Here is a 23,401-nt window from a genome sequence, read left to right on the forward strand (position 1 = left end):
CCCAAACCTTCCCCCCCCCCCCGCCCCCCGGCTGTCCCCCCCCCCCTTCCTGCCTGCACCCCGATGCAGGCAGAGGCGGGCAGGAAGCTGCCCCAGCTCCCACTCCTCAAACCACGGCGCTTTTTTTATTTTTAATTTTAAGACAAGCGGGGAGGTGTAAAGGCGTGGGAGGGGGGTGTTTGCTGTGGAGCTGCGTGGGGAGGGACCTGGGGGGGGCTCAGCAGCGCTGGGTTTGCAGTTAGACTCGAGCTTAAAGGTCTTTTCTGACCTCAGTGGCTCTGATCAAAGCGGCGCGTGGCCGGGCCAGAGCCGCTTTCGGTTCCCGGTGGTTTTTGCACCAGAACTTCTCCCCTGCTGTAAAAACTGTCCTGCTTGGCTGGGTCTGGCTTGAGGGCTTGGCTGGGCCCGGCTTTGCAGCCCTGACAAGGGCTCAGCTGGGTCTGGCTTTGCATCCAAACCAAGGGTTCAGCTGAGTCCGGCTTTGCAGCCTGGCCAAGGGCTCAGCTAGGTCCGGCTTTGCAGCCCCACCGAGGGCTCAGCTGGTTCTGGCTTTGCATCCAAACTGAAGGCTCAGCTGGGCTCAGCTTTGCAGCCCCACTGAGGGCTTGGCTGGGTCCAACTTTGCAGCCAAACCGAGGGCTCAGCCAGGTCTGGCTTTGCATCCCCACTGAGGGCTCTGCTGGGCCTGACTTTGCATCCAAACAGGGCTCCACTGGGTCCGGCTTTGCAGCCCCACCAAGGACTCAGCTAGGTCTGGCTTTGCATCCAAACCAAGGGCTCAGCCAGGTCCAGCTTTGCAGCCCCACGGAGGGCTCAGTCCCGGCCTGGGCCGGGGTGCTCACCCCCCCCCCGTAGCCCGTGCCGGGGGTGCAGCCACAGAGGCTGCGCGGTTTCACTTCCCCGCTCCGGCGTGGGGAGGGTGAGGCGAGCACAGGGGAGGGGGGGCCAGCACCCGCTGAGCTGGGGGGGCTGGGGGCTACCAGCCACATCGTAGCCATGGCCTGGGCTGGGGAAGGTGCTGGCCAGCTCACAGGTAAGGTGGCCATTGGGAGGGGGTCCTGGCACGGGGGGTTCTGGCACGGGGGGTCCTGGCATGGGGGGGTTCTGGCACGGGGGGTCCCTTCACTGGGCAGCACCCCCATCCCGTGGGTCCCACAGGGACACCCCCCCCCCGCCACGTTGCAGGGGGTGTGAGGTCCCAGCAGTGGAGGCTGGATTACAAATTGGGGGTGGGTGGGATGGGGTGTCGAATCCTGAGCACGTCTGTGTGTCCCCCCGGATTCGGTCTGTGAGTGGAAAGGGGGGGAGGTGGGTGCCCGATTCCAGTCGAAACACCCAAAAGGGGGGGAACTGGGTAAGCAGTCCCCCCCCCCCCCCCCCAACCCCCCCCCCCAAGAGCACCTCGGGACGAAGCAGCTCCCCAGTCCTGAGCGCTGGGGACCCCCCCCGCTGCAATGGTCCCTGTGGACACGCTCTGTCTGCACATGGGGGGGTGTGTGTCCCCCCAGACCAGTCCCCCCAGTGCCCCGTGGTGCTGGGGACTTGCCTGTTTTCCTCAGGACACGCCAGCGGGGGGGGGTGTGTGTGTGTGGGGAGGGGGGGGATGGGGCTCAGCACCCCCCCTCGCAGAGCGGGATGAGGCTGCAAAAAGCCAAGGGACTGAAGCCCCTCCTGGGCTTCCACCTGCACTGGTGAACCCTCCGCGGGCCCCCCGCAGCCATCCTGGAGTCGGGCAGCAGCGAGGAGGAGGAGGAGGAGGGAGAGGAAGAAGAGGAGGAGGAAGATGATGATGAGGAGGAAGATGAGGAGGAGACAGCAGCTGTGGCGCAGGTATCACTCACAGGCTCGTTTTCTGTTGTATTTTTTCCTCCTGCCCCATCACTCCAAGATGGGGGGGTTGGTCCCGCTGTGCCCCTCCCCGGCTGTGGGCCCCCCAGGGTGGGGGCTGGTCAGCGCTGGCATGGTCACACGGCCCCGGCGCGGCTGGAGGCACCCGGGCGGCTCGGGGCTCACCGAGACCTGGCAACACCGTGCCAACGCGACGCCAACACAATGTCAGTGCGACGCCAACACGACACCAACATGACGCCAACGCAACACCAACGCAATGCCAATGCAATGCCAATGTCACGCCAATGTGACACCAATGTGATGCCAATGTGACGCCAACGCAACACCAATGCAACGCCAAGGCAATGCCATGGCAATACCAACACAATGCCGTGCCAACACAATGCCAACGCAATGCCAACTCAACGTCAACACAATGCCATGCCGTGCCAACGCAATGCCAATGCAACGCCATGCCAATGCCGTGGCAATGCAATGCTGTGCCAACGCAATGCCAACACAACACCACTCCAAGGCAGTGCCATGCTATGCCGATGTAGTGCCAACGCAATGCCAACACAATGCCAATCAATGCTGGGCCAATGCAAGGACAATGCAACGCTAACGCAATGCCAACGCAATGCTGTGCCAACAAAATGCCAACACAATGCCAATGCAATGTCAACGCAACACCAACACAACACCAACGCAATGCCAACACAAGGCTGTGCCAACGCAATGCCAACGCAACGCCAACGCAATGCCAATGCTAATGCAATGCCAACGCCATGCCAATGCCATGTCAATTCCATGCCAACACCATGCCGTGCTAATGCAATGCCACACAATGCCAACGCCATGCCGATGCCGTGCCTCCACAATGCCGTACCAACACAACTCCAACTCAGTGCTGTGCCCCCATGATGCCATGTGCGCGTCTCTCCCCAGCAGCCCCCGCCCCTGGCCCTGGAGGTGAACGAAGCGGAGGAGCGACTGGCTGAGCTCGAGCAGGGTGAGCCCTAACCCACCCCACTGGCACGGCCTGGCACGGCCCGCTCCGGGCGCTTGGTGATGGGGTCAACTGGAGGCGGGAGGGGGGACACATCCAAGCGGGACAGCCGGGACCCCTCCCCTGGCACCGGGGGCTGAAGCCGGTTGCCGGCACTGCCAGCGTCACAGGCGCTGCTGGCCGAGCTCTCGGCACTGGAGACGGAGTTTGAGGTGGAGAGGACATGCCGGCAGCAAGCCGAAGCCTACGCAGCCCAGGTAGGGACAGCAGCCTGTCCCTGGGGGTGTCCCCCCCCCTCAGCACCCTGATACCCACGGCCCCTCGCTGCAGGTACAAGGGTGCTGGTACATCCCCCCCTCAACACACCCAGCTTGGTGGGTGCAGTAGAGACCCCCAGTTCTTGTGTGTGTGGGGTGTGTGTGTGTCTCCATCCCACCCCAGGTGAAGCAGGAGAACAAGCAACTGAAGCGGCTCAGCTTGGCCCCCCCGGCCCCCCCGGCCCTGCCCGAGGAGGGGCCCCCCGAGGAGGACCCCAACCCTGCCCAGGAGCAGCTCAGGGGTGAGCCAGGCTTGGGGGGGTCCTGGCTCATCCCCAGCCAGAAACAGCGAAGCCAGAGGCAAAACACTTCCCACCCCATCCTGGTGTCCCCTAAGCCCGGCTCAGCAGTTTTAGGCTGCGCCTGGGCCTTGATCTGGGTAACCATGAGAAAGTGACACCGAAATGAAGCGAAAAAGGGGAAATGAAAGAGAAATGAGGCCTGATGCTCCATCCGCCTGGCAGTGCCGGGGGGGCCCGGGATGCCCCCCTGGGAGAGATGCACCCCCTTGGTGGGGGATGCACTTCTGGGGGGGGGGGGGGGGGGTGTGGACCCCTGCGGGGGGAAGGACCCCTGGGGATTGTCCCACTCCCGCCAACGCCCCCCCCCCCCCCCCCATTCCGACGATGCTGGGACTTTGCCCTGGGGGGTGCTGGGTGGCAGCTCTGGGTAGAGGGAAGGGTCCTGCAGGTCACGGTCGTCCCCCCCAACCCCCCGAGGGTCTGTACCTCTGGGTCACCTCCCCCCCCCAACCAGCGTCCAACACTGGTGACACGGCCAGGATGGGGGTGACCTGGGGGAGGGTGGGGTGGGGGTTTGCTGTGGACCCACCAGCCTGGTCCTCAGGGACCGGCTCTGGGAGGGCTGTGCCCCCTTTTCCCACCCCTTGTCCCCCCTTTCCTGCCCCCTTTTCTCCCCATTTGTCACCTCTTGTCCCCCCCATTCTCACCCTTTGCTCTCCTTTTTCTCACCCCATTCCCCCCCTTTCCCCCCCATTTCTCACCCCTTGTCCCCCCTTGTACCCCCTTTTCTCACCCTTTTACCCCCCTTTCCCACCCCTCATCCCCTCCTTTCTCACCCTTTGCTCTGCCTTTTCTCATCCCGTGTCCCCCAACTTGCCCCCCCTTTCCTGCCCCCTTGTCCCCCCCTTTCCCCCACCCCCAGACCTGCAGCAGAAGATCTCCTGGCTGCTGGCGCAGCGGAAGGATCTCACCATCCAGCTCCAGGACCTGCAGCGGCACAACCAGCACCTGCAGGACCAGGTACCCCCCCCCCCCACCACCCCAGGACCCCCCAACCGATCAGAACACCCCCGCCCCCTTCCAGACCCCCCCTTCATCACCCTCCTTCCCCAGCTCATCCTTGTAGCTCCTTGAAAACTCGGGTTTTTGGGGACTAGACCCCCTCCTCTGTCTCCTGGATGCCCCGGGGGGGGGGCGGTGGGCACGGCGGGACCCCCCCCTTCAGCTGAACCCGGGGCTGAGGGGGGGGCTTGTCCTGTTGCAGCTGGAGATGGGGCAGGGGGAGCGGCAGCGCCTGCGGGCAGCCCTGGCCACTAGCCAGCGGGCACTGAAGTCCTCCAAGAGAGGTGAGTTGACTTCTTCCAGTGCCACCAGTGGCACCCAGTCCGCTGAACTGGTGAGGTCCAAGGCCATGCTGCAGCACTGGGACCTGCAGCTGGGTTAGTGGGGGTCCCCATCCACGAGAGGGGGTTGTGCCTGGGGTGGGGGCACCCCCCACCCTGTCCTAGTGTCCCCCCCCACCCTGACCCCCCTCCTCTCCCCGCAGTGTCCCAGCTCGTCGCCCAGGATTACTGGGAGGCACTGGAGCAACTGGAGCTGGAGCAGGACCTGCGCCTGCACGCCGAGACCTTCGCCCACGAGGTGCCCATGGGTGCTGGGGGGGCACAGCGGGGGGGCTGCTTGTTTTCAGGGCCAACACCCCAAAACTGAGCCCGCTGCTGGATCCCGAGAGGGTGGGGATGCTCCTGCGCCCCCCGCCCCACTGTGATCCCCTGGGATGAAATCGGGCGCATTTGGCTCCCCTGGAAAAAGTGGGGTTTTTTTCTCTCTTTGGGGGCTTGGTCTCCCCCCCCCCCGACCCCTCCCTGTCCCCGTGGGCAGATGCTGGTGCAACAGAAGGAGGCGAACAGGCAGAGCACGATCCTGCTGCAGAGGGGGGGGCCCAGCGCCCAGCTCCTGGCAGCCCTGGGGGAGGTGGGACGCCTGACGCGGGCGCTGGAGGAGCAGCAGCAGCGGGTGAGTCCCCGGGGGGCGGGGGGGGTGACATGGGGCGGGGGGTGGGGTACAATGCAGCTCCAAGGCTGGTGGTGGCTCCCCCGGGGTGCAGGAACTGGCAGCGAGCAGGATCAGACCCCCCCAGCACCCTGCGCCTGCAGAGGTTGTTTTTTCCATGAATTTCCATCGTCACGTTTTGGGTCCCACAACTGGGCTACCATGTCCCCACCCTGGGCTACCAACCCCCAGTCCACCTGGCTGCCTTATTGCTGAAAATGGCCCTAAAATGAACTTGAAGTTCCTTACAAAGCACCAATTTGTGGGGGCACGGAGTGTCCATGTCCCTGGATGGGGGTGATGGAGGGGGGGTCCCCAGCTCCTGGGCTGCACCCAGCCCCCCCCCCGTGCCCCCCCCACCCAGGTGAAGGAGCTGGAGGAGCAGTTGGGGAAGCGCCCAGAGCTGGAGGAGCTGGATTTGGCCCGAGCTGCCCTGGCCGTGGCGGAGGATGAGAACCTGCAGCTGAGGAAGAGGCTGGGGGAGGCCGAAGGGCGGCTGGCGGGGCTGGAGGAGGAAGGTGGGTGGTTTCATCCCGCCCGCTGCAGGCAGGAGCTGGCAGGGATGTTGCCTGCCCGTGGTCACTGCTGTGGGCTCGGGGGGGGTCCCAGCCCCCCCCAGCACAGCCCCAACCGCCCCCCCCGGCAGTGGGGTCACTGCAGGAGAAACTGGCCCATGACCCGTCGCCTCACACCCCAGCTGTGCCTCCGCCACCGCCGCCACCGCCGCTGCCACCCCCGGCACCCGCTGGCCCCGTGGAGTAAGTGACACTGCCGGACACCCCAGGGACACCCCGGTCACCCCCAGCTGGGGTAGCCCAGGGGCTTCCAGCTCGGCTCTGCTGGAGAAAATAAGCCGGGCTGGGGGCAAAGGCAGCTCCCCCCAACCCCACCGCTCTTGCCTGCCAGGCCTGGCTGTCCCCAAGCCATGCCAGGCTGTCCCCAATCTGTGCCTGGTTGTCCCCGAGCCATGCCTGGTTGTTCCTGAGCCATGTCCAGCTGTCCCTGAGCTGTGCCAGGCTGTCCCCAAGCCGTGCCAGTTGTCCCCAAGCTGTGTCCAGCTGTCCCCAAGCCATGCCAGGCTGTCTCCAAACCATGCCTGTTGTCCCCAAGCTGTGCCAGGCTGTCCCCAAGCTGTGCCAGACTGTCCCCAATCTGTGCCTGTTGTCCCCAAGCCATGCCAGGCTGCCCCAAGCCATGCCTGTTGTTCCTGAGCCGTGTCCAGCTGTCCCCAAGCTGTGCCCAGGCATCATCCCCAGCAGGAGGTGCAGGGTGTGGGGTGGGGACAGATCCCCAGGGGATGTTGTGGTGGGTGAGCTGGGCCCAGCTCCCAGCCGGGGAGGGGGGGGTGGGGGTCCAGGCAGCTCCTCGCTGGAGGGGGGGTGGGCACGTTGGGTTTTGGGGGGCGAGGGGCGCAGCTTGGCCAGGCTCTCACCTCCCCTCTCCCCCCCCAGCCCGCTCTCAGCGATCAGGCAGAGGAAGGGGCTGGGAAACCCACAGCGTGGTAAGTTCTGCCCCCCCCCCCCCCCACTCCAGCTGCACCCCGGGGGGATCCTGGTGGCGTGGTGGGGACCCCCCGGACACAGGGCGGATGGGGTTTCACCGGGACAGGGGTTTGCCAACCATCCATCCATTCGGGCATCCCCCATCCATCCAAAACCGCTGGTCCGAGGCCCTGTTGTGGGGTGACGGGCACCCTGCCCCCCCCTTGCCCCCCCCAAAGTCTCCCAGCACCCCCCATCCTGCCCGGTGCAGGTGGGAGAGGAGCCCTGGCAGGGTCCTACCCTGGGTCATGGCCAGGTTTGGCCTCATGGGAGGGACCCCCGGGGCATGGGGGGAGCACGGGGAGGGGGGGGTGGCAGCTCCCCACCTCAGCAGGGGGTGAGCCCTGTCATGAGCGCACAGGGTCTCAGCGCAGTGCTCCCGGCGCAGGCAAACCAGAAGCTGCTGATGTTAAAGCTCGAGCTGTGCAGGAGATGATGGAGCGGATAAAGAACGGGGTGGTCCTGAGACCTGCCAAGAACCGGGCACCCCTGGACCAGGTAGGCCGGGATCTGGGCTCAGTCGCTGCCAGATTCAAGGGGAAATGTCCCCGGGGAGCCCCAGGGGTGGGTTTGGGGGGACATCAGTAACCCCAGGGAGGTGCAGGATGCGGCCACATCGCCTCCTCCCTCCTCTCCCCCAGGCTCCGGCACCCAGCAAACGGAGCAGCGCGGCGCTGGAGCTGCAGAGCATCCTGGTGAGCAGGGGACACACACACACACACACACACACCAGGCTGTCGCACAGGGGGGGACACGGTCCCCCTGCTGCGGCTGTCCTGTGTTGGGGACATCGTGGCTGGCCGGGAAGGTAGTCCCCGGGGTTCCCCCTCAGCCTCGGGGTGCTGCGCGGCCTTTCCAGGGTGCCATGAGGAGGGCGAGCAGGAGGTGCAACGGGCGGCAGAGCAGCCGCCGGGGCAGGGACAGGCAGCTGGAATCCATCCTGCAGCACCGGCGCCGGGCAACCGATGCCACCCTGGCCACCCCCGGCCCCTCGCAGCAGGATGGCCACGACGCTGGGGCTGAGGGGAGGCAGCGTCCCGGTACGGAGCAGGGCGGGGTGGGGAGGGTGACAGAGGGATGAACCCCCCATGTGGGGAGTGGGAATGTCCCCATGGACCCACAGAATCATGGAGGTTGGAAAAGCCCTTGAAGCTCCTCCAGCCCAACCATGAACCTCACCCTGACCGTTCCCAACTCCACCAGATCCCTCAGCGCTGGCTCAACCCGACTCTTCAACCCCTCCAGGGATGGGGACTCCCCCCCTGCCCTGGGCAGCCCATTCCAACGCCCAACAACCCCTTCTGCAAAGAAATCCTTCCTAAGAGCCAGTCTGACCCTGCCCTGGCGCAGCTTGAGGCCATTCCCTCTTGGCCTGCCGCTGGTTCCTTGGCTCAAGAGACTCATCTCCCCTCTCTGCACCCTCCTGTCAGGCAGTTGGAGAGGGCCATGAGGTCTCCCCTCAGCCTCCTCTGCCCCAGACTAAACACTTGTCCCCTCACTGATGCTCCCTGGTCCCATCACTGGGACCGGTGACAGGGCGATGACACGGTGTCCCCAGGGGCCCGGCGGGTCTTACCCCACTTCACATCTCCTCTCCATCCATCCATCCATCCATCCATCCATCCATCCATCCATCCATCCATCCGTCTCTCCCCAGGGGACGAGGACATTGGCACGGCTCCATCCAGGGATGAAGACGAGGTCCCATTCAGGGCCCGGGTGGCCAGTGGCCTCCCCAGGACCCGGCCCCTCGCCAGGGGTAGGGGGGAGCCAGGGTAGAGGCAGCTGCCCCCCTGCAGCTTCCAGCTCTCGCCCTCATCTTCCAGCAGCTTCCATCCTTTTGTGCTTTTAATTAAAGAGAGGTGGCACCATGTCCCATCCCCCCCCCCCCCAATGTTGTCACATCTGTCGGGCAAGGGGGTGGTAGTGGGATGGGGCTGGAGCTGCCACAAACTGCTCCCAAGAGACCTCGGAGTGGGGGCACCCACCCTCCTGTCACCCGGACATGGCCCTTATTGGTGTGTCCCCCCCTCTTCACCTCCGCAGGGTGAAGTCTCCATATTTAAGTAGGCAAATGCCCCCCCCGAGCTCTGACCAAAGGGATTTGGGCTTGTGTCAGGGTGAATTAAGCTGGGGTGTCCCCAGCCCCCCCATGCCGGAGATGCCTGACTGCAGCATCTGGGTGCTGGTGGTGCTGGCTGGGGGGTGCAAGACCCTTCTGGGTGCCTCTGGGGAAGCTCTGAGCAGCAGTTTGGGGGGGCTGGGACCCCCCCAGTGACCCTCCTTGGTGGCTTTTGACTCTTAAAGGGGACCCCAGGGAGTGAGTGCCCCAAAATCCTGCTGAGGGGGAACCCCCAGAACCCTGAAGGTCTCAGGTTTTCCTTCAGAGTCTGGCTGTGCTGTTACAGCCCCCCCAGATCTCTCCAACACAGGCCCAGCCCTGTGGAGGGCTTGTGGGGGCCACGCTCTGCACCCACAGATGGATGGGGCTCCCCCAAACTGCCAGGGATGGGGCTGAGCATTCCCAGGGTGGGGTAGGGGGGACACAGCCTGGTGGAATCCATGCTCCCCCCTGCCCACCCAGCACCCCAACCAAAGATACTGAGCTGCTCACTAAGATCTGCTCCCAAACGCCGCTGTCCACAGTCCCCAGAGCTCGAGCCCCGGCTCTTCCTTTTAAATCCAAAACCTGATAAAAATATGAATTTAACGGTGGTTTCTCCAGCTCCGCCGCCTTGTCGCGGGCGGGGGGTGGGGTGGGGGCAAAGCAAGGGAGAGGATCCTCACCCCTCACACATCCCTCCTTAGCCACAGCCGGGCGGTTTTATTGCAGATAAATTAATAATTATAATTATTAATAGTAATTTTCACAGCTCCTGAACTCAGGGCAGGGGGGGACGGGCTGTGTCCGCGCTCAAACCCATGAGAAACCCGGAGCTGGCGGCAGCGTCGCCCCAGAGCGCAGTTTTGGGGCATGAAGCGACACGTTGGGAGGTCCTCAAACACCCCTCCCCCCGGGGAGGGCTCACCCCTTTCTCGGGATGTGCTGCGGGGGGTGCTCAGGCCCCTATAGAAGCAGCACATAGATCTGGCATCACCTATCGAGGGCTAAGCCAGGCTCAACCCTGGGGACAGGCAGGATGCGGGCAGGACCCTTTTTTTTTTTTTTAAAAAATTTTCTAACTAATTTATTGAGTTGTGTATCAGAGCAGTTGGGGTAGGCAGGAGCGCGGCCACTCCCCCCCTTCCACACCACGCTCCTCCCCAGAGTTAATTATTCTCCCCGGAGTTAATTATCCTCCCCGTTCAAACGCCAGGCCGTAGTTTACTCCGCCTTTACGCACCTTCCCGCTGCCTTTTTGCAATAACTCAAGAGCTGGCTGGGATCAGACCCAAGAACCCGAAGGAATACGCCAGGAAAACCCCTCAGCCAGGTCCTCCGCACCTCAGGAGGGGACAGAGCCCCCCTGCTGTTCCCCCAAAGATAGGTTGCTGTATGACAGCACTCCCTCTCTGCTTTTTTTTTTTTAATTTTTTTCCTCTTTCTCAAAGCCGTGGCCGACTTAAACTAAAATATTTAAGGCAAGGAGCTTATCCTTCGAATTATGGAGCGTTTCTCGTCCCGGCCTTTCGATTCTCCAGACACCTGAGGGCTGCCATGTGGAAAGCAGACAAGGCGAAACCTCTTGCCAGCCCTCCTGAGCTCACCCGAACGTCAGCTCATTCCACACATCCTCTTACTGGAAAAAGAAGGCGAGAGCCGCAGGGACCAGAGCGCTGGGACCAGCACCACCAGTTTAGAAAAACCCAGGGAGGCTGGAGCCAGGCTGTGCCCCCCCCACCCTGCGCCGCCGCTCCCCCTTCCTGGGTCAAAGCTGAATTTCTCCAAATTTGGGCTGATGGCACACTCAGCCCCACCTGGTTCTGGCATTTCAGCCTCCCCCGGGGTGGGGGGGGAACTGCGGCGGCCCGAGCGCAGTTACTCATCGCCTGCCCTTTGCGACGCGGCGCTGCCCGCGCTCTGTCCGCTCCGTATCGAGTGAATTCCTCTCCCCTGATTACACCCTCCAAACACCCATGAAAAATCGATGGCGGCTCCGCTCCCGTGGGACGGTACCCCGCCGGCTGCACCCACCCCAAGCCACGCTGCTTCCCAGGGCACCTGCCAATTAATAAACACAACTTTTAAATACTTAATCAACGCGGTAATTCACACTTCTCCTCAAACCCTTCTCGCAAACCCTCTGCGGGTGGGCTCCGGCGCGTCCTTCCCTCCTCCCTGTGAATAACAAGAGATTTGACATCTTATTCACCAGATTCCCCGTGTTTCAGGGCAAAGAACGGGGCGTTTTGACCCAAATCGGGCTCTTGGGAGAGGCTGCCCCAAACCTCCCCGCTTCCAGCTCACCCCGCAGCGTTACCCTCTCCCCACACAGCCGCAGCCTTCGTGGTTTTTTTTTTTTCTTTTCTGATGCCTTTTAAATATTTATAGGGTTTCGCTCGCTATCATCCAGTTACGCGACTTAATCTGAATCTGGTTCAGCTCAAGGAAATGTGTGTCATTAACGTCTTAAACACCCGACGATCGCGAGCAGCAGTCAGGAAAAATGGACTTGTCATCTGGAAAAACACAGAGCAACCTGCCCTCGCTTGCCGGCCAAGCGAACGGGAAAACGAGGATTACAAAGATGTGGTAGAACGGACGTAAAAGCCACTGATCTGCCACATTTACGTCCTGGTTTTGGGGCTCTGCTTGTACCCGCTGAACCTGCCCTGCCCTCCCCGTCGTGGCAGCGACAGTTTTCCATCACATCCAGAAAAAAAAAAAACGCAAAAAAACAGAATTTAAGCCCCGGCGTGAGCCTGGCGGGAGGCACAACACTTGCCCTGCCGTGCCCTGCTGCGCCCGAGGCGATGGAAACTGTGAAACACAGTTTGGAGCGGAGCTGTGAACACACAAAAAAATCACAATTGAGGTTGGAAAAGACCTTGAAGATCTAGTCCAACCGTTAACCTCACGCTGACCGCTCTCAACACGCATCCAGGGGCTCCCCGCCGCCCCCCCCTTCAGCACTGCCGGCGCCCACATCCCTCCTCGACGCCTGGAAATTTTTTATTATTTTTTTTTCCCAGCCTCAGTTTGGGCATTAAACCTGGCGAGAGAGCGGGGAAGGGAGCAAAAGCAGGGGACAGAGCCCGGCGTCCCCCACCCTGTGGCCTTGAAGCAAAATTACAGCCCAATGCTGGAGCTGGGGAGCTGCTTTTCCACGACGAGCAAGGCCGATGGTTTTCGGTCGCCCCTTGCGTCTTCTTTCAACACTTTTACCCTAATTTCTCCGACTCCCCGATCACAAAAAGCTTTGCACTGAAAACAAACACCTCCTGCCAATCCCTCGCGGTGATTAGGAACTTCCCCAGGCCTCCTGCAGCCCGCCGGTCCCCTCCATAACTGTCATCCTCTGCTATTTCTCTAAAAACACCAGAAACAACCCGTGTTCACAACAGATGATTTCCTCACGCGACACCGACTCGAAGACGGGAGCCAAATGCTTCCCCGATACAATGAACTTCACCCCATCAAAACCCACAATTCTATTAAATCAGCATCAAAACACACCAGCGTTAGCGGGGCCTGAACAAACCCAGGGGCAGGGACGGGCGCGGGGGGACCCTGCGTCTCACCTTCAGCCAGAACTGGTCATGAGAGGAAAAAATAAGCTATTTTCCTCAGAAATACCTCAAAAAAACCCCTTCCTGAACCACAAAACCGCGCTGCTCGAGCCGGGGTGTTCCTGCAGTACAGCCTCCCCCTGCTAGCACGGGAGGTCTAGTTGTGGCACAGGCTGAAGGTGACCAACAACGAAGCAGAAAAAGGGGGAAAAAAGGGCTTTTTTTTATGATTACAAGGAAAAAGAACAAAGGATTCACCTTTTTTTTTTCCTTTAGGAAAGGAGGGAGGCCTGGCGAGTTTAGCAGCAGGGGGAACGCAGCATCCCAGCTGCTCAGTGAGGCTTCCCAAAAAAAAAAAAAAAAAAAAGTGAGAAAAGTGGGTATTTCCAACACTAAAATCAACCCAAAAGCGATGTCGAGTCCTTGCAGACTCGGGGGGACACCAGCATCCTCCAGAGCTGGCAGGCTCCCAGCGGGAATACGCGGGAGTTTGACAGTTTGGTTATTTTTTTTTTTTTTTTTTTAATTCAGGGCTCTGTGTAAACCTCAGTTAAACGTCGAGCGTGTTCTGCTGCCACACCAAGGGAACCGCTCCCCCCCCTACTCCCAGCCAAACCACACCACGCACAAACCTCCTGGTTTTAAAGCCCCGCAGACGCCACCTCACAGGTCCCCGAGCAGGGTGGGCAGCGCTGGGGGGGGGGGGGTTGGACCCTCCCTGGGCTCAGCTGGAGCCAAACATCTCCCTGCAGAGAGTCCCGGGGGTTGAGGGGAGCTGTAATAAAAAGGCACAAGCCCTCCGGCCAGCGCCGCCGGCACCGTTGCCCAGTTTTAACGTTCCCAGCAAAATCCCTTTAACATCGAGGAGGGCTCAGGAGAGGCCGGGGGATGGCGCTGCCTCACAGCCCACGGCACAGTTTGGGTCGGTGCTGCTCCTTGGGCTCAGTAAATCTTCTGTCGGCTGGGCAGGATGGCCTCCTTGATGAACGAGAAGATGAGGAGGATACCAGAGCGTTTCCCTCTCTTCCCCTTGGTGAAGTAGTTGGAGACGACGTCGTCTGTGGAGAGAAGAACGATCAGCAACAGCGTGGCCAGGGGGGACAGGGGAGGGATCTTACCCCTGTGCTCGGCACTGGTGAGGCCGCCCCTCAATCCCTGGGTTCAGTTTTGGGCCCCTCACTCCAAAAAGGCCCTTGAATGACTCGAGCGTGTCCAGAGAAGGGCAACGGAGCTGGTGCAGGGTCTGGAGCACAGGTGTGATGGGGAGCGGCTGAGGGAACTGGGGGGGTTTAGTGTGGAGAAGAGGAGGCTGAGGGGAGACCTCATGGGCCTCTGCAACTGCCTGAAAGGAGGGTGCAGAGAGGGGGGATGAGTCTCTTGAGCCAAGGAACCAGCGGCAGGCCAAGAGGGAATGGCCTCAAGCTGCGCCAGGGCAGGGTCAGACTGGCTCTTAGGAAGGATTTCTTTGCAGAAGGGGTTGTTGGGCGTTGGAATGGGCTGCCCAGGGCAGGGGGGGAGTCCCCATCCCTGGAGGGGTTGAAGAGTCGGGTTGACCCAGCGCTGAGGGACCTGGTGGAGTTGGGAACGGTCAGGGTGAGGTTCATGGTTGGGCTGGAGGAGCTTCAAGGGCTTTTCCAACCCCCATGATTCTGGGATCAGACCCAAACCCACTGACAGCCACAGGGGCCCTGGGGTGGCTCGTCCGATCGCAGGGTGACACGTGAGCTTCCTTTAAAGCACCCAAGTTTCTGCTTTGCTCACATCTGGGTGACCCGGGAGCTCCCGTAGGTTGCCAAGAGGGACCCCAAATCCTGAGGTCCCTTCCTTGAGCTGCAGCGAGAGTCCAGGGAAAGCCCCAGGACTGCAGAAACGCAGGAACTCTGCAGCCACTCTGCTCCCTCACCCTTCTCTCGCCTCAGCTTTACCCAAGCAGCTGCCCCCCCGTCCCCGCTCTGCACAGAGGGAATTGGGGGTGCTGAGCACACAACCCCCATCAAAAAAAAAAAAAAAACAGCGGGTGTCTGCCCGGGCCCTGGGAGCACTCACCTCCGGGCTGCACCGTGGAAGGCAGGACGTTTTCTCCGGCCGACAAGGAGACGAAAAAAGCGAAAGGGATTAACCACAAGCAAAACGTGAAGTAGGCGAGGACCTGCGGGCAGACCAAGAGGCAGTGAGGGCAGAGCTGAAACACACCCAGAGGCCCTTCCCACGCCGGCTTCTGTTCGCGCTGACACCCCCGGGGGGCTGCCTCAGCCCCGCTGCACCTCCCTGCGATACGCCCCAAGTTTCTACCTGAACCCCTCGAGGGAAAGGGCACCGAGGGGGGAGAACGGCAGCTGAACCTCTGCCGCGTCTCTCAGGAGTGAGATCACGTCGCCCTGCAAAGCTGCTGAGGGGATAAAATTCACCCAGCGACTCCCACGGAAGCACAGGGCGTGCAGGAAAAGCCTTTGCTCCTGTCTTAGGTGCCTGAAGACCCCTCCTGCTCCCAAACCCCAGGATTCTAAAAGAGCACAATTAAAAAAAAAAAACCCAGGAAATTGGCTGTTATGACTAATTAAATCCTCTTCACGCCTTCCAGGGATGAAAAAGAAGAGTCAAGGCCTGGGCTTGCTGCTCGCACCCTGGGGTGGGACGTTGGAGCAGCGGGGAGAACCGAGCTGCAAATGCTGCAGAAGTGTTAAACTTCACAAAAAGGTTGTTGTTTTTTTAATTTTTGGTGGGGTTTTTTTGTTTGTTTTTTTAAATCTGGGCTAAGCTGCAGCTACCCTTGGGCCCAAAAGCAGCCCCTCGGTGAATGTGAACCTTCGCCTTGGCCGGCGCGAGGATGGTGACGCAGAAGGATTAGTACATCAGAGACATCAAAATAATGAGGAGCAATAATTCCAAAAGGGATGAGATTTGTGGTTAGCTCGTAAAAAAAATTTAAAATAATATAATTAATTGCCTACTTTTCCTAGTTTTCAGCATTTCAGGGAAAAAAAAAATCTGTGCTTAAAATTCAGTATTTCTTCTGCCCTTCAGCTGAAAGCCCCAAGCCCACACCCGAGAAAAGAAACTGCAGCTTCCCTGGTGCTTCTGAGGGAACAAGCGCAGGAACCCCCAGGGAAAGTCTGCGAAAAATATCCTCGGTGTGTCCTACTGCTGACCGAAAAACGGGCATTTTCCTCTTCCTGCCTCCCAGCTGCACGCTGGCTGGAAAAACACGGATCAACTCCTTCCCAAAGGTCTCTCACCTCAGAGAACAGGTAATACTCCTCGGCGAAGTACTGGAACGCTAAGTAGTGGTTGAATATAACCAGCACTGCCAAGGAAAAATAAAAAAGTCAGTCTCCAGCTTGGAAGAAATGCAAGAGGACACCCGCCTCCACCGCCTGCCCTGCCAGGAACAGCTCCTCCCTCCCGCGCGTCCCCTTTTCCACCACTGCTAAAATATTTTCACGCGTCTGGTGAGAAATGGGGTGAGCGGGCAGAGCCCCCCCGGCCCATCCCAGCCACGGGCTGTTCCTCTCCGCAGCCCCCATTGAGCCCCTCATCCCTCGGGTGTTTTATCCCCCCCGTGGCCCCCAGGGCACCCTGGAGAGCCCAGCCTGACACTCGCTAATGCTGAGAGAAGCGGCGAAAAACCCCGCGTGCCTGACGGCTGCTGCGGAGAGAAGCTCTTTTGCCATCTGTAAACCAAATCAAGCTGCAATGCGGCCAGGACAGGGGGGTTCACGCCGTCCTCGGCGGCGAAAAACACCGTTTAGCTCTTCAGAGGCAGAAATCAGAGCTTCTTTTGCCTTTTCTTCAAGGTGCCAACACCCAGCCCAGGAGCGCCGGGTCAGTAGAGCCCCAAACGCTGCTTTATCGTCCTCTCCGGCCTCAGGACGTGGCTGAAGATCCAGATGAGAGCCCAGGTCTGCCAGAAAATGCAGCCCCTGACCTACAGCCATGGGAGAGCTACACTGATTTTCAAGCAGGGGATAAAATCGTGGCTTTGGGGAGCAAAGGCGCTGCAGTCGTGTGCAGACAGCGCCCCGAAACAGGAATCGGGGCTCCACGGAGTCAGGTCGGAAGAAATTGTGCCCGTTTGCTAATTAATGTGTCACTCCCCATCGCTTGGAGCAGAGCGTGAACTCAGATCCCTGTACAGGACACTAGAACACGCCGGAGACGTGTTGGGAACAAACTGTTTGAGCAGCCAAAAACCAGTTTAATAGGCAGACTTACTGGTCCACCACCCCAGCCCCGGCGGCGGAGCTGCTCCCGGGCTCAGCCTATGACGCAGAGCAACAAACCAACACTTAAGCTGCCTGTTTCGCCCAAAAAATCGCTGCTGCTGCTTGAACCCCCTGCCCGACCCCACACCACACCCCTGCGCCCGTGCCAGCCCCCCAGAAGAGAGGGGAGACCCCCGTGCCTGTCTCACACCGGGGTGTGCGCGGGCAGGGCCTGGCAGCCGCAGCGGGGACAGAGCCATGACGCCGCACAAACAGGCCGGGCAACCACCGCGGGAAAGGTGCCATAAAACCCCCTGATTTCAGCACGACGATGCATTTTTCTAACAGCAAACTTGAGCAATTCCCTCATGTGGCCATTTGTCTCAAAAGCTTTTCTCTCTCCGCACGCCAGCTCCTGACGACGACACGCGCAGCCCAGCCTGACGTCAGGCTGTTAATTCCACACGCCGGGTTTGGCTGTTTGACTTCAAAACCCTTTTTTTTTTTTAAAATCAAGACCCACAAACGCCCGGAACAGGTTCGCAGGGAGGCCGCTGAGCTTCGGGCCAGCCAGGACCTCATTTCCCCAGCGGTGTTTGGAGCAGAACCAGCCGTGGGGGTGAAGCAGAAGGTGCCCAGGAAAGGCCCCGATGCACAAACCCGAAGGTGCTCGCCACGCCGTCAGGCCCAGCCCCCAATTATCGCTGCCACAGCATAAAAAAGTACCACACAAAGCTCAAAGTCCTTTGAAAAGCCACAGCGGGAGGGGCTGCACCAGCAAAAGCCAAACTTTTGCTGCCACCCTGCGCTGGTGATGGGGAGCACGAAGGTTCCTCCCACTCCCAGGGGAAGGCGACGGCCCCACTCACCGCAGGACAGGATGAAATTGGAGGACGTCAGGACGATGAAGGGGAAGGTCTGCAGCAAACCGAAGTAGACGAGGTTGGTGAAGAGCCCCACGCCCACCATGAAACCCGGAAAGTGTTCAAAGAGGTAGAGGCCGACCAGCACGGCTGAGGAGAACTGGAAGAGAAAAAAAAAGTGTAGGGGGGGGTTACCTGGGGCAAACATAGGGGTGCAGACGGTGGGACAGGCAGGCAGGAATCAGGGACAAGAGGGAATGGCCTCAAGCTGCGCCAGGGCAGGGTCAGACTGGCTCTTAGGAAGGATTTCTTTGCAGAAGGGGTTGTTGGGCGTTGGAATGGGCTGCCCAGGGCAGGGGGGGAGTCCCCATCCCTGGAGGAGTTGAAGTGTCGGGTTGAGCCAGCGCTGAGGGATCTGGTGGAGTTGGGAACGGTCAGGGTGAGGTTCATGGTTGGGCTGGAGGAGCTTCAAGGGCTTTTCCAACCTCCATGATTCTGGGAATCCTACCCTGTTGCTGCGGCTCCTGGGCCTCGGTTTCCCCAGCCAAGGGGGCAGAGGGGGTCGCCCAGGAGGGGTTCAGCACCACCCCCCCGGGGTTAAGCGAGGTGCTGATTGAAGCGGCCTCTGCCAACCTCCCCCCTCGCCAGCCGGAGCCATCGTGGGGCCAGGGGAAGCAGGAGCTTCCCAAGCGCCTGTCCCCAAAGTCCGGAGCCGATGTCCCACCCCACAGCTGCCCCGGAGGGGTTGGGGGGGATTTTTGGGAAGGAACTGCCTGTTTCAGGGAGCACAGGGACTCACCCAGATCATGTACTTGATTATCCTCCTGGTGACAACCGTGTACTCCTCGATCAGTTCCGCCAGGTAGTAAAGCCCAGCAGCTGCAGGAGAAAAGCCTGGCTTAGCCCCATGGGCCAGCAGGGACCCCCCAAACACGGGGAGAAACTGAAGGGCAGGGGTGCCCCCCCACTCCCCACAACTTTCTGGGGCACCCAGGGGACACCCGGCGACTACCAAACTCTGGGGCTTCCACAGGACCTCTGGGACACTCAGAGGCCTCAGGGGCACCCATGGGACCCCCCAAACTCTGGGCACCCACAGGACCTCAGGAGCACCCAGGGGCCCCCGGGAGGTGCTGGACCCGCGGCCCAGACCCGGGTCTTCGCAGGCGCTCAGGCTCCCCCCTCCCCGGAGCCAACCCCCTTTCCCGAGAAACACACGACATATCGCGACAACCCCCGGGAGGAGCCTGCGGCCGGGCCCAGCGCCCCCTCCCCGGACGGCCGGCGGCGGGCTCACCGATCGCCAGGGTGACGAAGGCCACCTGGATGAGCAGCGACAGCCAGCTCAGCGCGTAGATGAACCACATGGCGGGGACGGGCCGGGCCGGGCCGGGCCCCGCCGCTCCCGGTTCCTGCTCCCGCGGCGGCGGCGCTGACCACGCGGCGCCGGAACAAACGAGACGCGGCCCGGCCCGGCCCGGCCGCCCCCCGCCCGCCACAGCGCCCCCTGCAGCAGCGGAGGGTCCCGCCCCAGAGCCCTGCCCGGGGGGGGGACCCGGACCGGGAGGGGGGGAACGACACACGACACCCCCCCCCCCCCGAAACGTACAGGGACCCCCAAAACTGTACAGCGATCCCGAACCGCGGGAGGGCCTCGAAACGCCCAGGGACACCCCCAAACCGTGTGGGAGCGCCCCCAAACTGTACAGGGACACCCCAAAACATACAGGGACCCCCCGAAAGGTACAGGGACCCCCCAAAACATACGAGGACCCCCCAAAATATACAGGGACCCCCCCCCAAAACGTACAGGGACCCCCCCAAAACATACAGGGACCCCCAAAACGTACAGAGACTCCCCAAAACATACGAGGACCCCCCAAAATATACAGGGACCCCCCCCAAAACGTACAGGGACCCCTAAACCGTACAGGGACCCCGAAATATACAGGGACCCCCTAAACTATACAGGGACCCCCCAAAACATACAGGAACCCCCCAAAACGTACAGGGACCCCCTAAACTATACAGGGACCCCCCAAAACATACAGGAACCCCCCAAAACGTACAGGGACCACCCAAAACATACAGGGACCCCCCTCAAAATGTACAGGGACCCCCCCAAACGTACAGGGACCACCCCAAAACGTACAGGGACCCCCCCAAAACATACAGGGACCCCCCTCAAAATGTACAGGGACCCCCCCAAACGTACAGGGACCACCCCAAAACGTACAGGGACCCCCCCAAAACATACAGGGACCCCCCTCAAAATGTACAGGGACCCCCCCAAACGTACAGGGACCACCCCAAAACGTACAGGGACCCCCCCAAAACATACAGGGACCCCCCCAAAACGTACAGGGACCCCGAACGATACAGGGACCCCCCTAAACCATACAGGGACCCCCACCAAACATGTAGGGATCCCCCAAAGCGTACAGGGATCCCGAACTATCCTAAACTGTACAGGGACCCCTAAACTGTACAGGGACCCCGAACTATACAGGGAACCCCCTAAACCATACAGGGACTCCCCAAAAACATATAGGGATCCCCCAAAGCGTACAGGGACCCCGAAATATACAGGAACGCTCCTAAAACATACAGGGACCCCCCTCAAACCATACAGGGGCCCCCAAAGCGTACATGGACTCCGAACTATATACAGCGAGCCCCCCAAACCATATAGGGACCCCCCAAACTGTACAGGGACCCCGAAATACACAGGGACCCCCCCACCCAAACCATACAGGGCCCCCCAAACCGAACAGGGATCCCGAACTATACAGGGACCCTCTAAACCATACAGGGACCCCTAAACCGTATAGGGACCCCGAAATATACAGGGACCCCCCTCAAACCATACAGAGCCTCTGAACCGTACGGGGACCCCCCAAACCGAACAGGGACCCCCCAACTGTACAGGGACCCCTAAAACCATATAGGGACCCCGAACAACACTGGGACCCCCCCCAACTGTACAGGGATACCCCAAAACCGTACAGGGGCACCAAACCACACAGGGACGCCCCCAAACTGTACAGGGACCCCCAAACCGCACACGGACCCCCCGCAAACCATATAAGAACCCCAAACCGTATGGGGACACCCCAAAACCGTTCAGGGACCCCCAAACCGCACAAAGACACCCCCCAAAACCGTACAGCGACCCCAAACTGCACGGGGACCCCAAAAACTGTACAAGGAACCCCCCAAAACCTGCTTAGGGACCCCCTGAAACCATATAGAACCCCCCCTGCACCCATAGAGGGACCTCCGCAGCTCTATAGGGACCCCAGCACCCATTCAGGGGTTCCTCTGCACCCCTATAGGGGCCCCCTCACGCTCACACCGGGACCCCAGCACCCCTATAGGTACCTCTGTATCCTATAGAGACCCTCTGGGCCCATATAGGGACCCCTACACCTACTTAGGGACCCTGGGCTGGGACCCCAGCACCCATAGAGGACCCCTTCCACCTATATGGGGACCCTCTGCATCCCTATAGGGACTCCCTGCACCCATAGAGGGGCCCTGCAGGGTGCTGGGGTGCTCATTTTTGGGGTGCTGGGGGGGGTCAGCGTCTTCGTGAGCTCGAGGGGAGACGGGACGAGCTCACGGGCATCACCCCTCGCTGTGCACCCCCCCACCCCTGCACAGCCCCGGGGGGCAGCGGGGGACCGATCTGGGGGGCCCCCCACCTCCGGGCCCCCACCTCGGACCAGCTCCAGCTTGTCACCCTGCGCCCTGCTCCTCGGGCCCGCAGCTCTGGGGGTGCTTGGCACACTCCGGGCACCCCCCGCACCCCCCCACAGCACCCCTGCACCCCCTGCATCCTGCCTGCGCCCCCTGCCTCCGCCGGCACCCCTCCGCATCCCTTCTGCCCCCCCTGTAACTCCCCTGTACCCCCCGCCTCCCCCTGCACACCCCTGCATCCCACTGCACCCCCTGCACCCCTCTGTATCCCCCTGCACCCCCCTGCACCCCCGCGCCTCCCCCTGCACCCCCGCTGCACCCCCCTTCCTCCCCCTGCACCCCCTGTATCTCCACTGCACCCCCCCGCATCCCTCCTGCCCCCCCTTACCCCCCTGCACCCCCTGAACCCCCCCGCACCCCCTGCACCCCCCTGCCTCCCCTGCCCCCCCACTGCATCTCACTGCACCCCCCGCACCCCCCTGCATCCCCCTGAACCCCCTGCACCCACTGCATCTCCTCCACACCCCCTGCCCCCCCGCGCCTCTTCCTGCACCCCCTGCACCCCCGTTTCACCCCCCTTCCTCCCCCTGCACCCCCTGTATCTCCCCTGCACCCCCCCGCATCCCTCCTGCCCCCCCGTACCCCCCTGCACCCCCCTGCCTCACCCTGAACCCCCCGCACCCCCTGCACCCCCCTTCCTCCCCCTGCACCCCCTCCATCTCCGCTGCACCCCCCGCCTCCTCCTGCACCCCCCTGTATCCCTGCACCCCCCTTCCTCCCCCTGCATCTCCCCTGCACCCCCCCGCATTCCTCCTGCCCCCCCGCACCCCCTACACCCCCACCAATGCCCCCCGCGGGGGGTCCGGGGCTGCAGGATCGGGCCTCGGTTCCACCCACCACCGGCTCCCAACCCCGGGATTTTTTGGGGGGGCGGGATTTTGGGGGGGTTGGGGGGGGCTGCGGCACCCCACGGGGATCTCCCCCCCCTGCTACGCCTGGACCCCCAAATCTCTCCGAGGCCCTGGGGAGTGGGGGGGGGGGGGGGCGCGTGTGTGGGGGGGGGGCACTGGGGGGGGTGTGCATGGGGGGCACAAGGTGTATTGGGGGGTACATGCATGGGGGGGTGTATGGGGGGGCTGTGTGCGGGGGGGGGGGCAGGGGGCACACGCGGGGGGGGTTAGCACATGCTAACGCACCCTGGCACTGACCCCGGGGGGCTCCGTGACCGAGCGCTGACCCCCGCGCGGGGGGGCCCAGCCCGCTCCCCCCCCCCAGCCCCGGGGCCGCCCCGGGCAGCCAGGAGCTGCGGAGGGGGGGGGGAAGGGGGGGCAAAGGGTCTGCGGGGCTGGCACCCAGCCCCTGGGGGGGTGCGGGGGTGCGGGGGGGTGCTGCCGTGTCCCCTCCTGCTCCTCTTCTCCCATCGCGGCCCCGCGGGGTGCAGAGCTGCCCTGTGCCCCCCCCAAACAACCCTGCACTCCCCCTCAGCACCCCTATGACCCCCAAACATCCCTGTGCCCCCCCAAACATCCCTGTGTCCCCCCCCCGAGCAGCCCAGTGCCCCCCCCCAACATCCCGGTGCCCCCCCCAACATCCCTGTGCCCCCCCAGCACCTCTGTGTTCCCCCCAAATATCCCCGTGCCCCCCCCGAGCAGCCCCCGCAGTGCCAGGCTGCTGGCAGCAATTTGGGGAGACACAGCCCGGATTTCGGGGGGCTCGTGCCGGGGGGGGTGCTCGGCCTTCCTGGGCCTCCCCCCATGTCCCCCCGCCCTGAGGTTTCCCATTTTCCCTGTGAACCCCCTTTTTCCCCCCTTTCCCCCCCTTTTTTCTCCTTTTCCCCCCTTTTCCCCCTTTTCTCCCCCTTTTTTCCCATTTTTTTCTCCCTTTTCCTCCCTTTTTCCCCTTTTCCCGCCCTTTCTCCCCCCTTTTCTCCCCTTTCCCCTTTTCCCTCCTTTTTCTCCCTTTTCTACCCCTTTTTT

The 23,401-nt window shown here is 61.9% G+C and overlaps 2 protein-coding genes across 7 annotated transcripts; one reads left to right on the top strand and one right to left on the bottom strand.

The window, feature by feature from the left end:
• The first annotated feature begins 974 nt into the window (after positions 1-974).
• LOC141942049 (shootin-1-like) lies at positions 975-8,871 on the top strand. 5 transcript variants are annotated; one of them, XM_074865002.1, is made up of 16 exons: positions 975-1,033; positions 1,718-1,830; positions 2,779-2,842; positions 3,002-3,096; positions 3,281-3,398; positions 4,321-4,418; positions 4,663-4,744; positions 4,945-5,039; positions 5,280-5,414; positions 5,815-5,968; positions 6,097-6,208; positions 6,902-6,951; positions 7,380-7,489; positions 7,633-7,686; positions 7,851-8,031; positions 8,649-8,871. In XM_074865002.1, the coding sequence occupies exons 1-16, from the start codon at positions 997-999 to the stop codon at positions 8,768-8,770; spliced, it is 1,620 nt and encodes a 539-aa protein (XP_074721103.1). In that variant the 5' UTR covers positions 975-996; the 3' UTR covers positions 8,771-8,871. The 5 variants fall into 5 exon arrangements, with proteins under 5 accessions (XP_074721103.1, XP_074721101.1, XP_074721104.1 ...); XM_074865000.1 differs by having other exon boundaries at positions 7,633-7,685; positions 7,841-8,031; XM_074865003.1 differs by having other exon boundaries at positions 6,148-6,208; positions 7,633-7,685; positions 7,841-8,031.
• A 3,208-nt stretch (positions 8,872-12,079) lies between these two features.
• On the bottom strand, positions 12,080-19,181 carry TEX261 (testis expressed 261). Of its 2 annotated transcripts, XM_074865342.1 has the most exons (6): positions 19,024-19,181; positions 18,526-18,605; positions 17,733-17,886; positions 15,898-15,965; positions 14,708-14,810; positions 12,080-13,719 (listed from the first exon to the last, which is right to left on the bottom strand). In XM_074865342.1, the coding sequence occupies exons 1-6, from the start codon at positions 19,091-19,093 to the stop codon at positions 13,604-13,606; spliced, it is 591 nt and encodes a 196-aa protein (XP_074721443.1). In that variant the 5' UTR covers positions 19,094-19,181; the 3' UTR covers positions 12,080-13,603. The 2 variants fall into 2 exon arrangements, with proteins under 2 accessions (XP_074721443.1, XP_074721444.1); XM_074865343.1 differs by lacking the exon at positions 14,708-14,810.
• Between the last annotated feature and the right edge of the window lie 4,220 nt (positions 19,182-23,401).

The sequence above is a fragment of the Strix uralensis genome, chromosome 4 (genome assembly GCF_047716275.1).
Source record: "Strix uralensis isolate ZFMK-TIS-50842 chromosome 4, bStrUra1, whole genome shotgun sequence".
In the NCBI taxonomy this organism is placed as follows: domain Eukaryota; kingdom Metazoa; phylum Chordata; class Aves; order Strigiformes; family Strigidae; genus Strix; species Strix uralensis.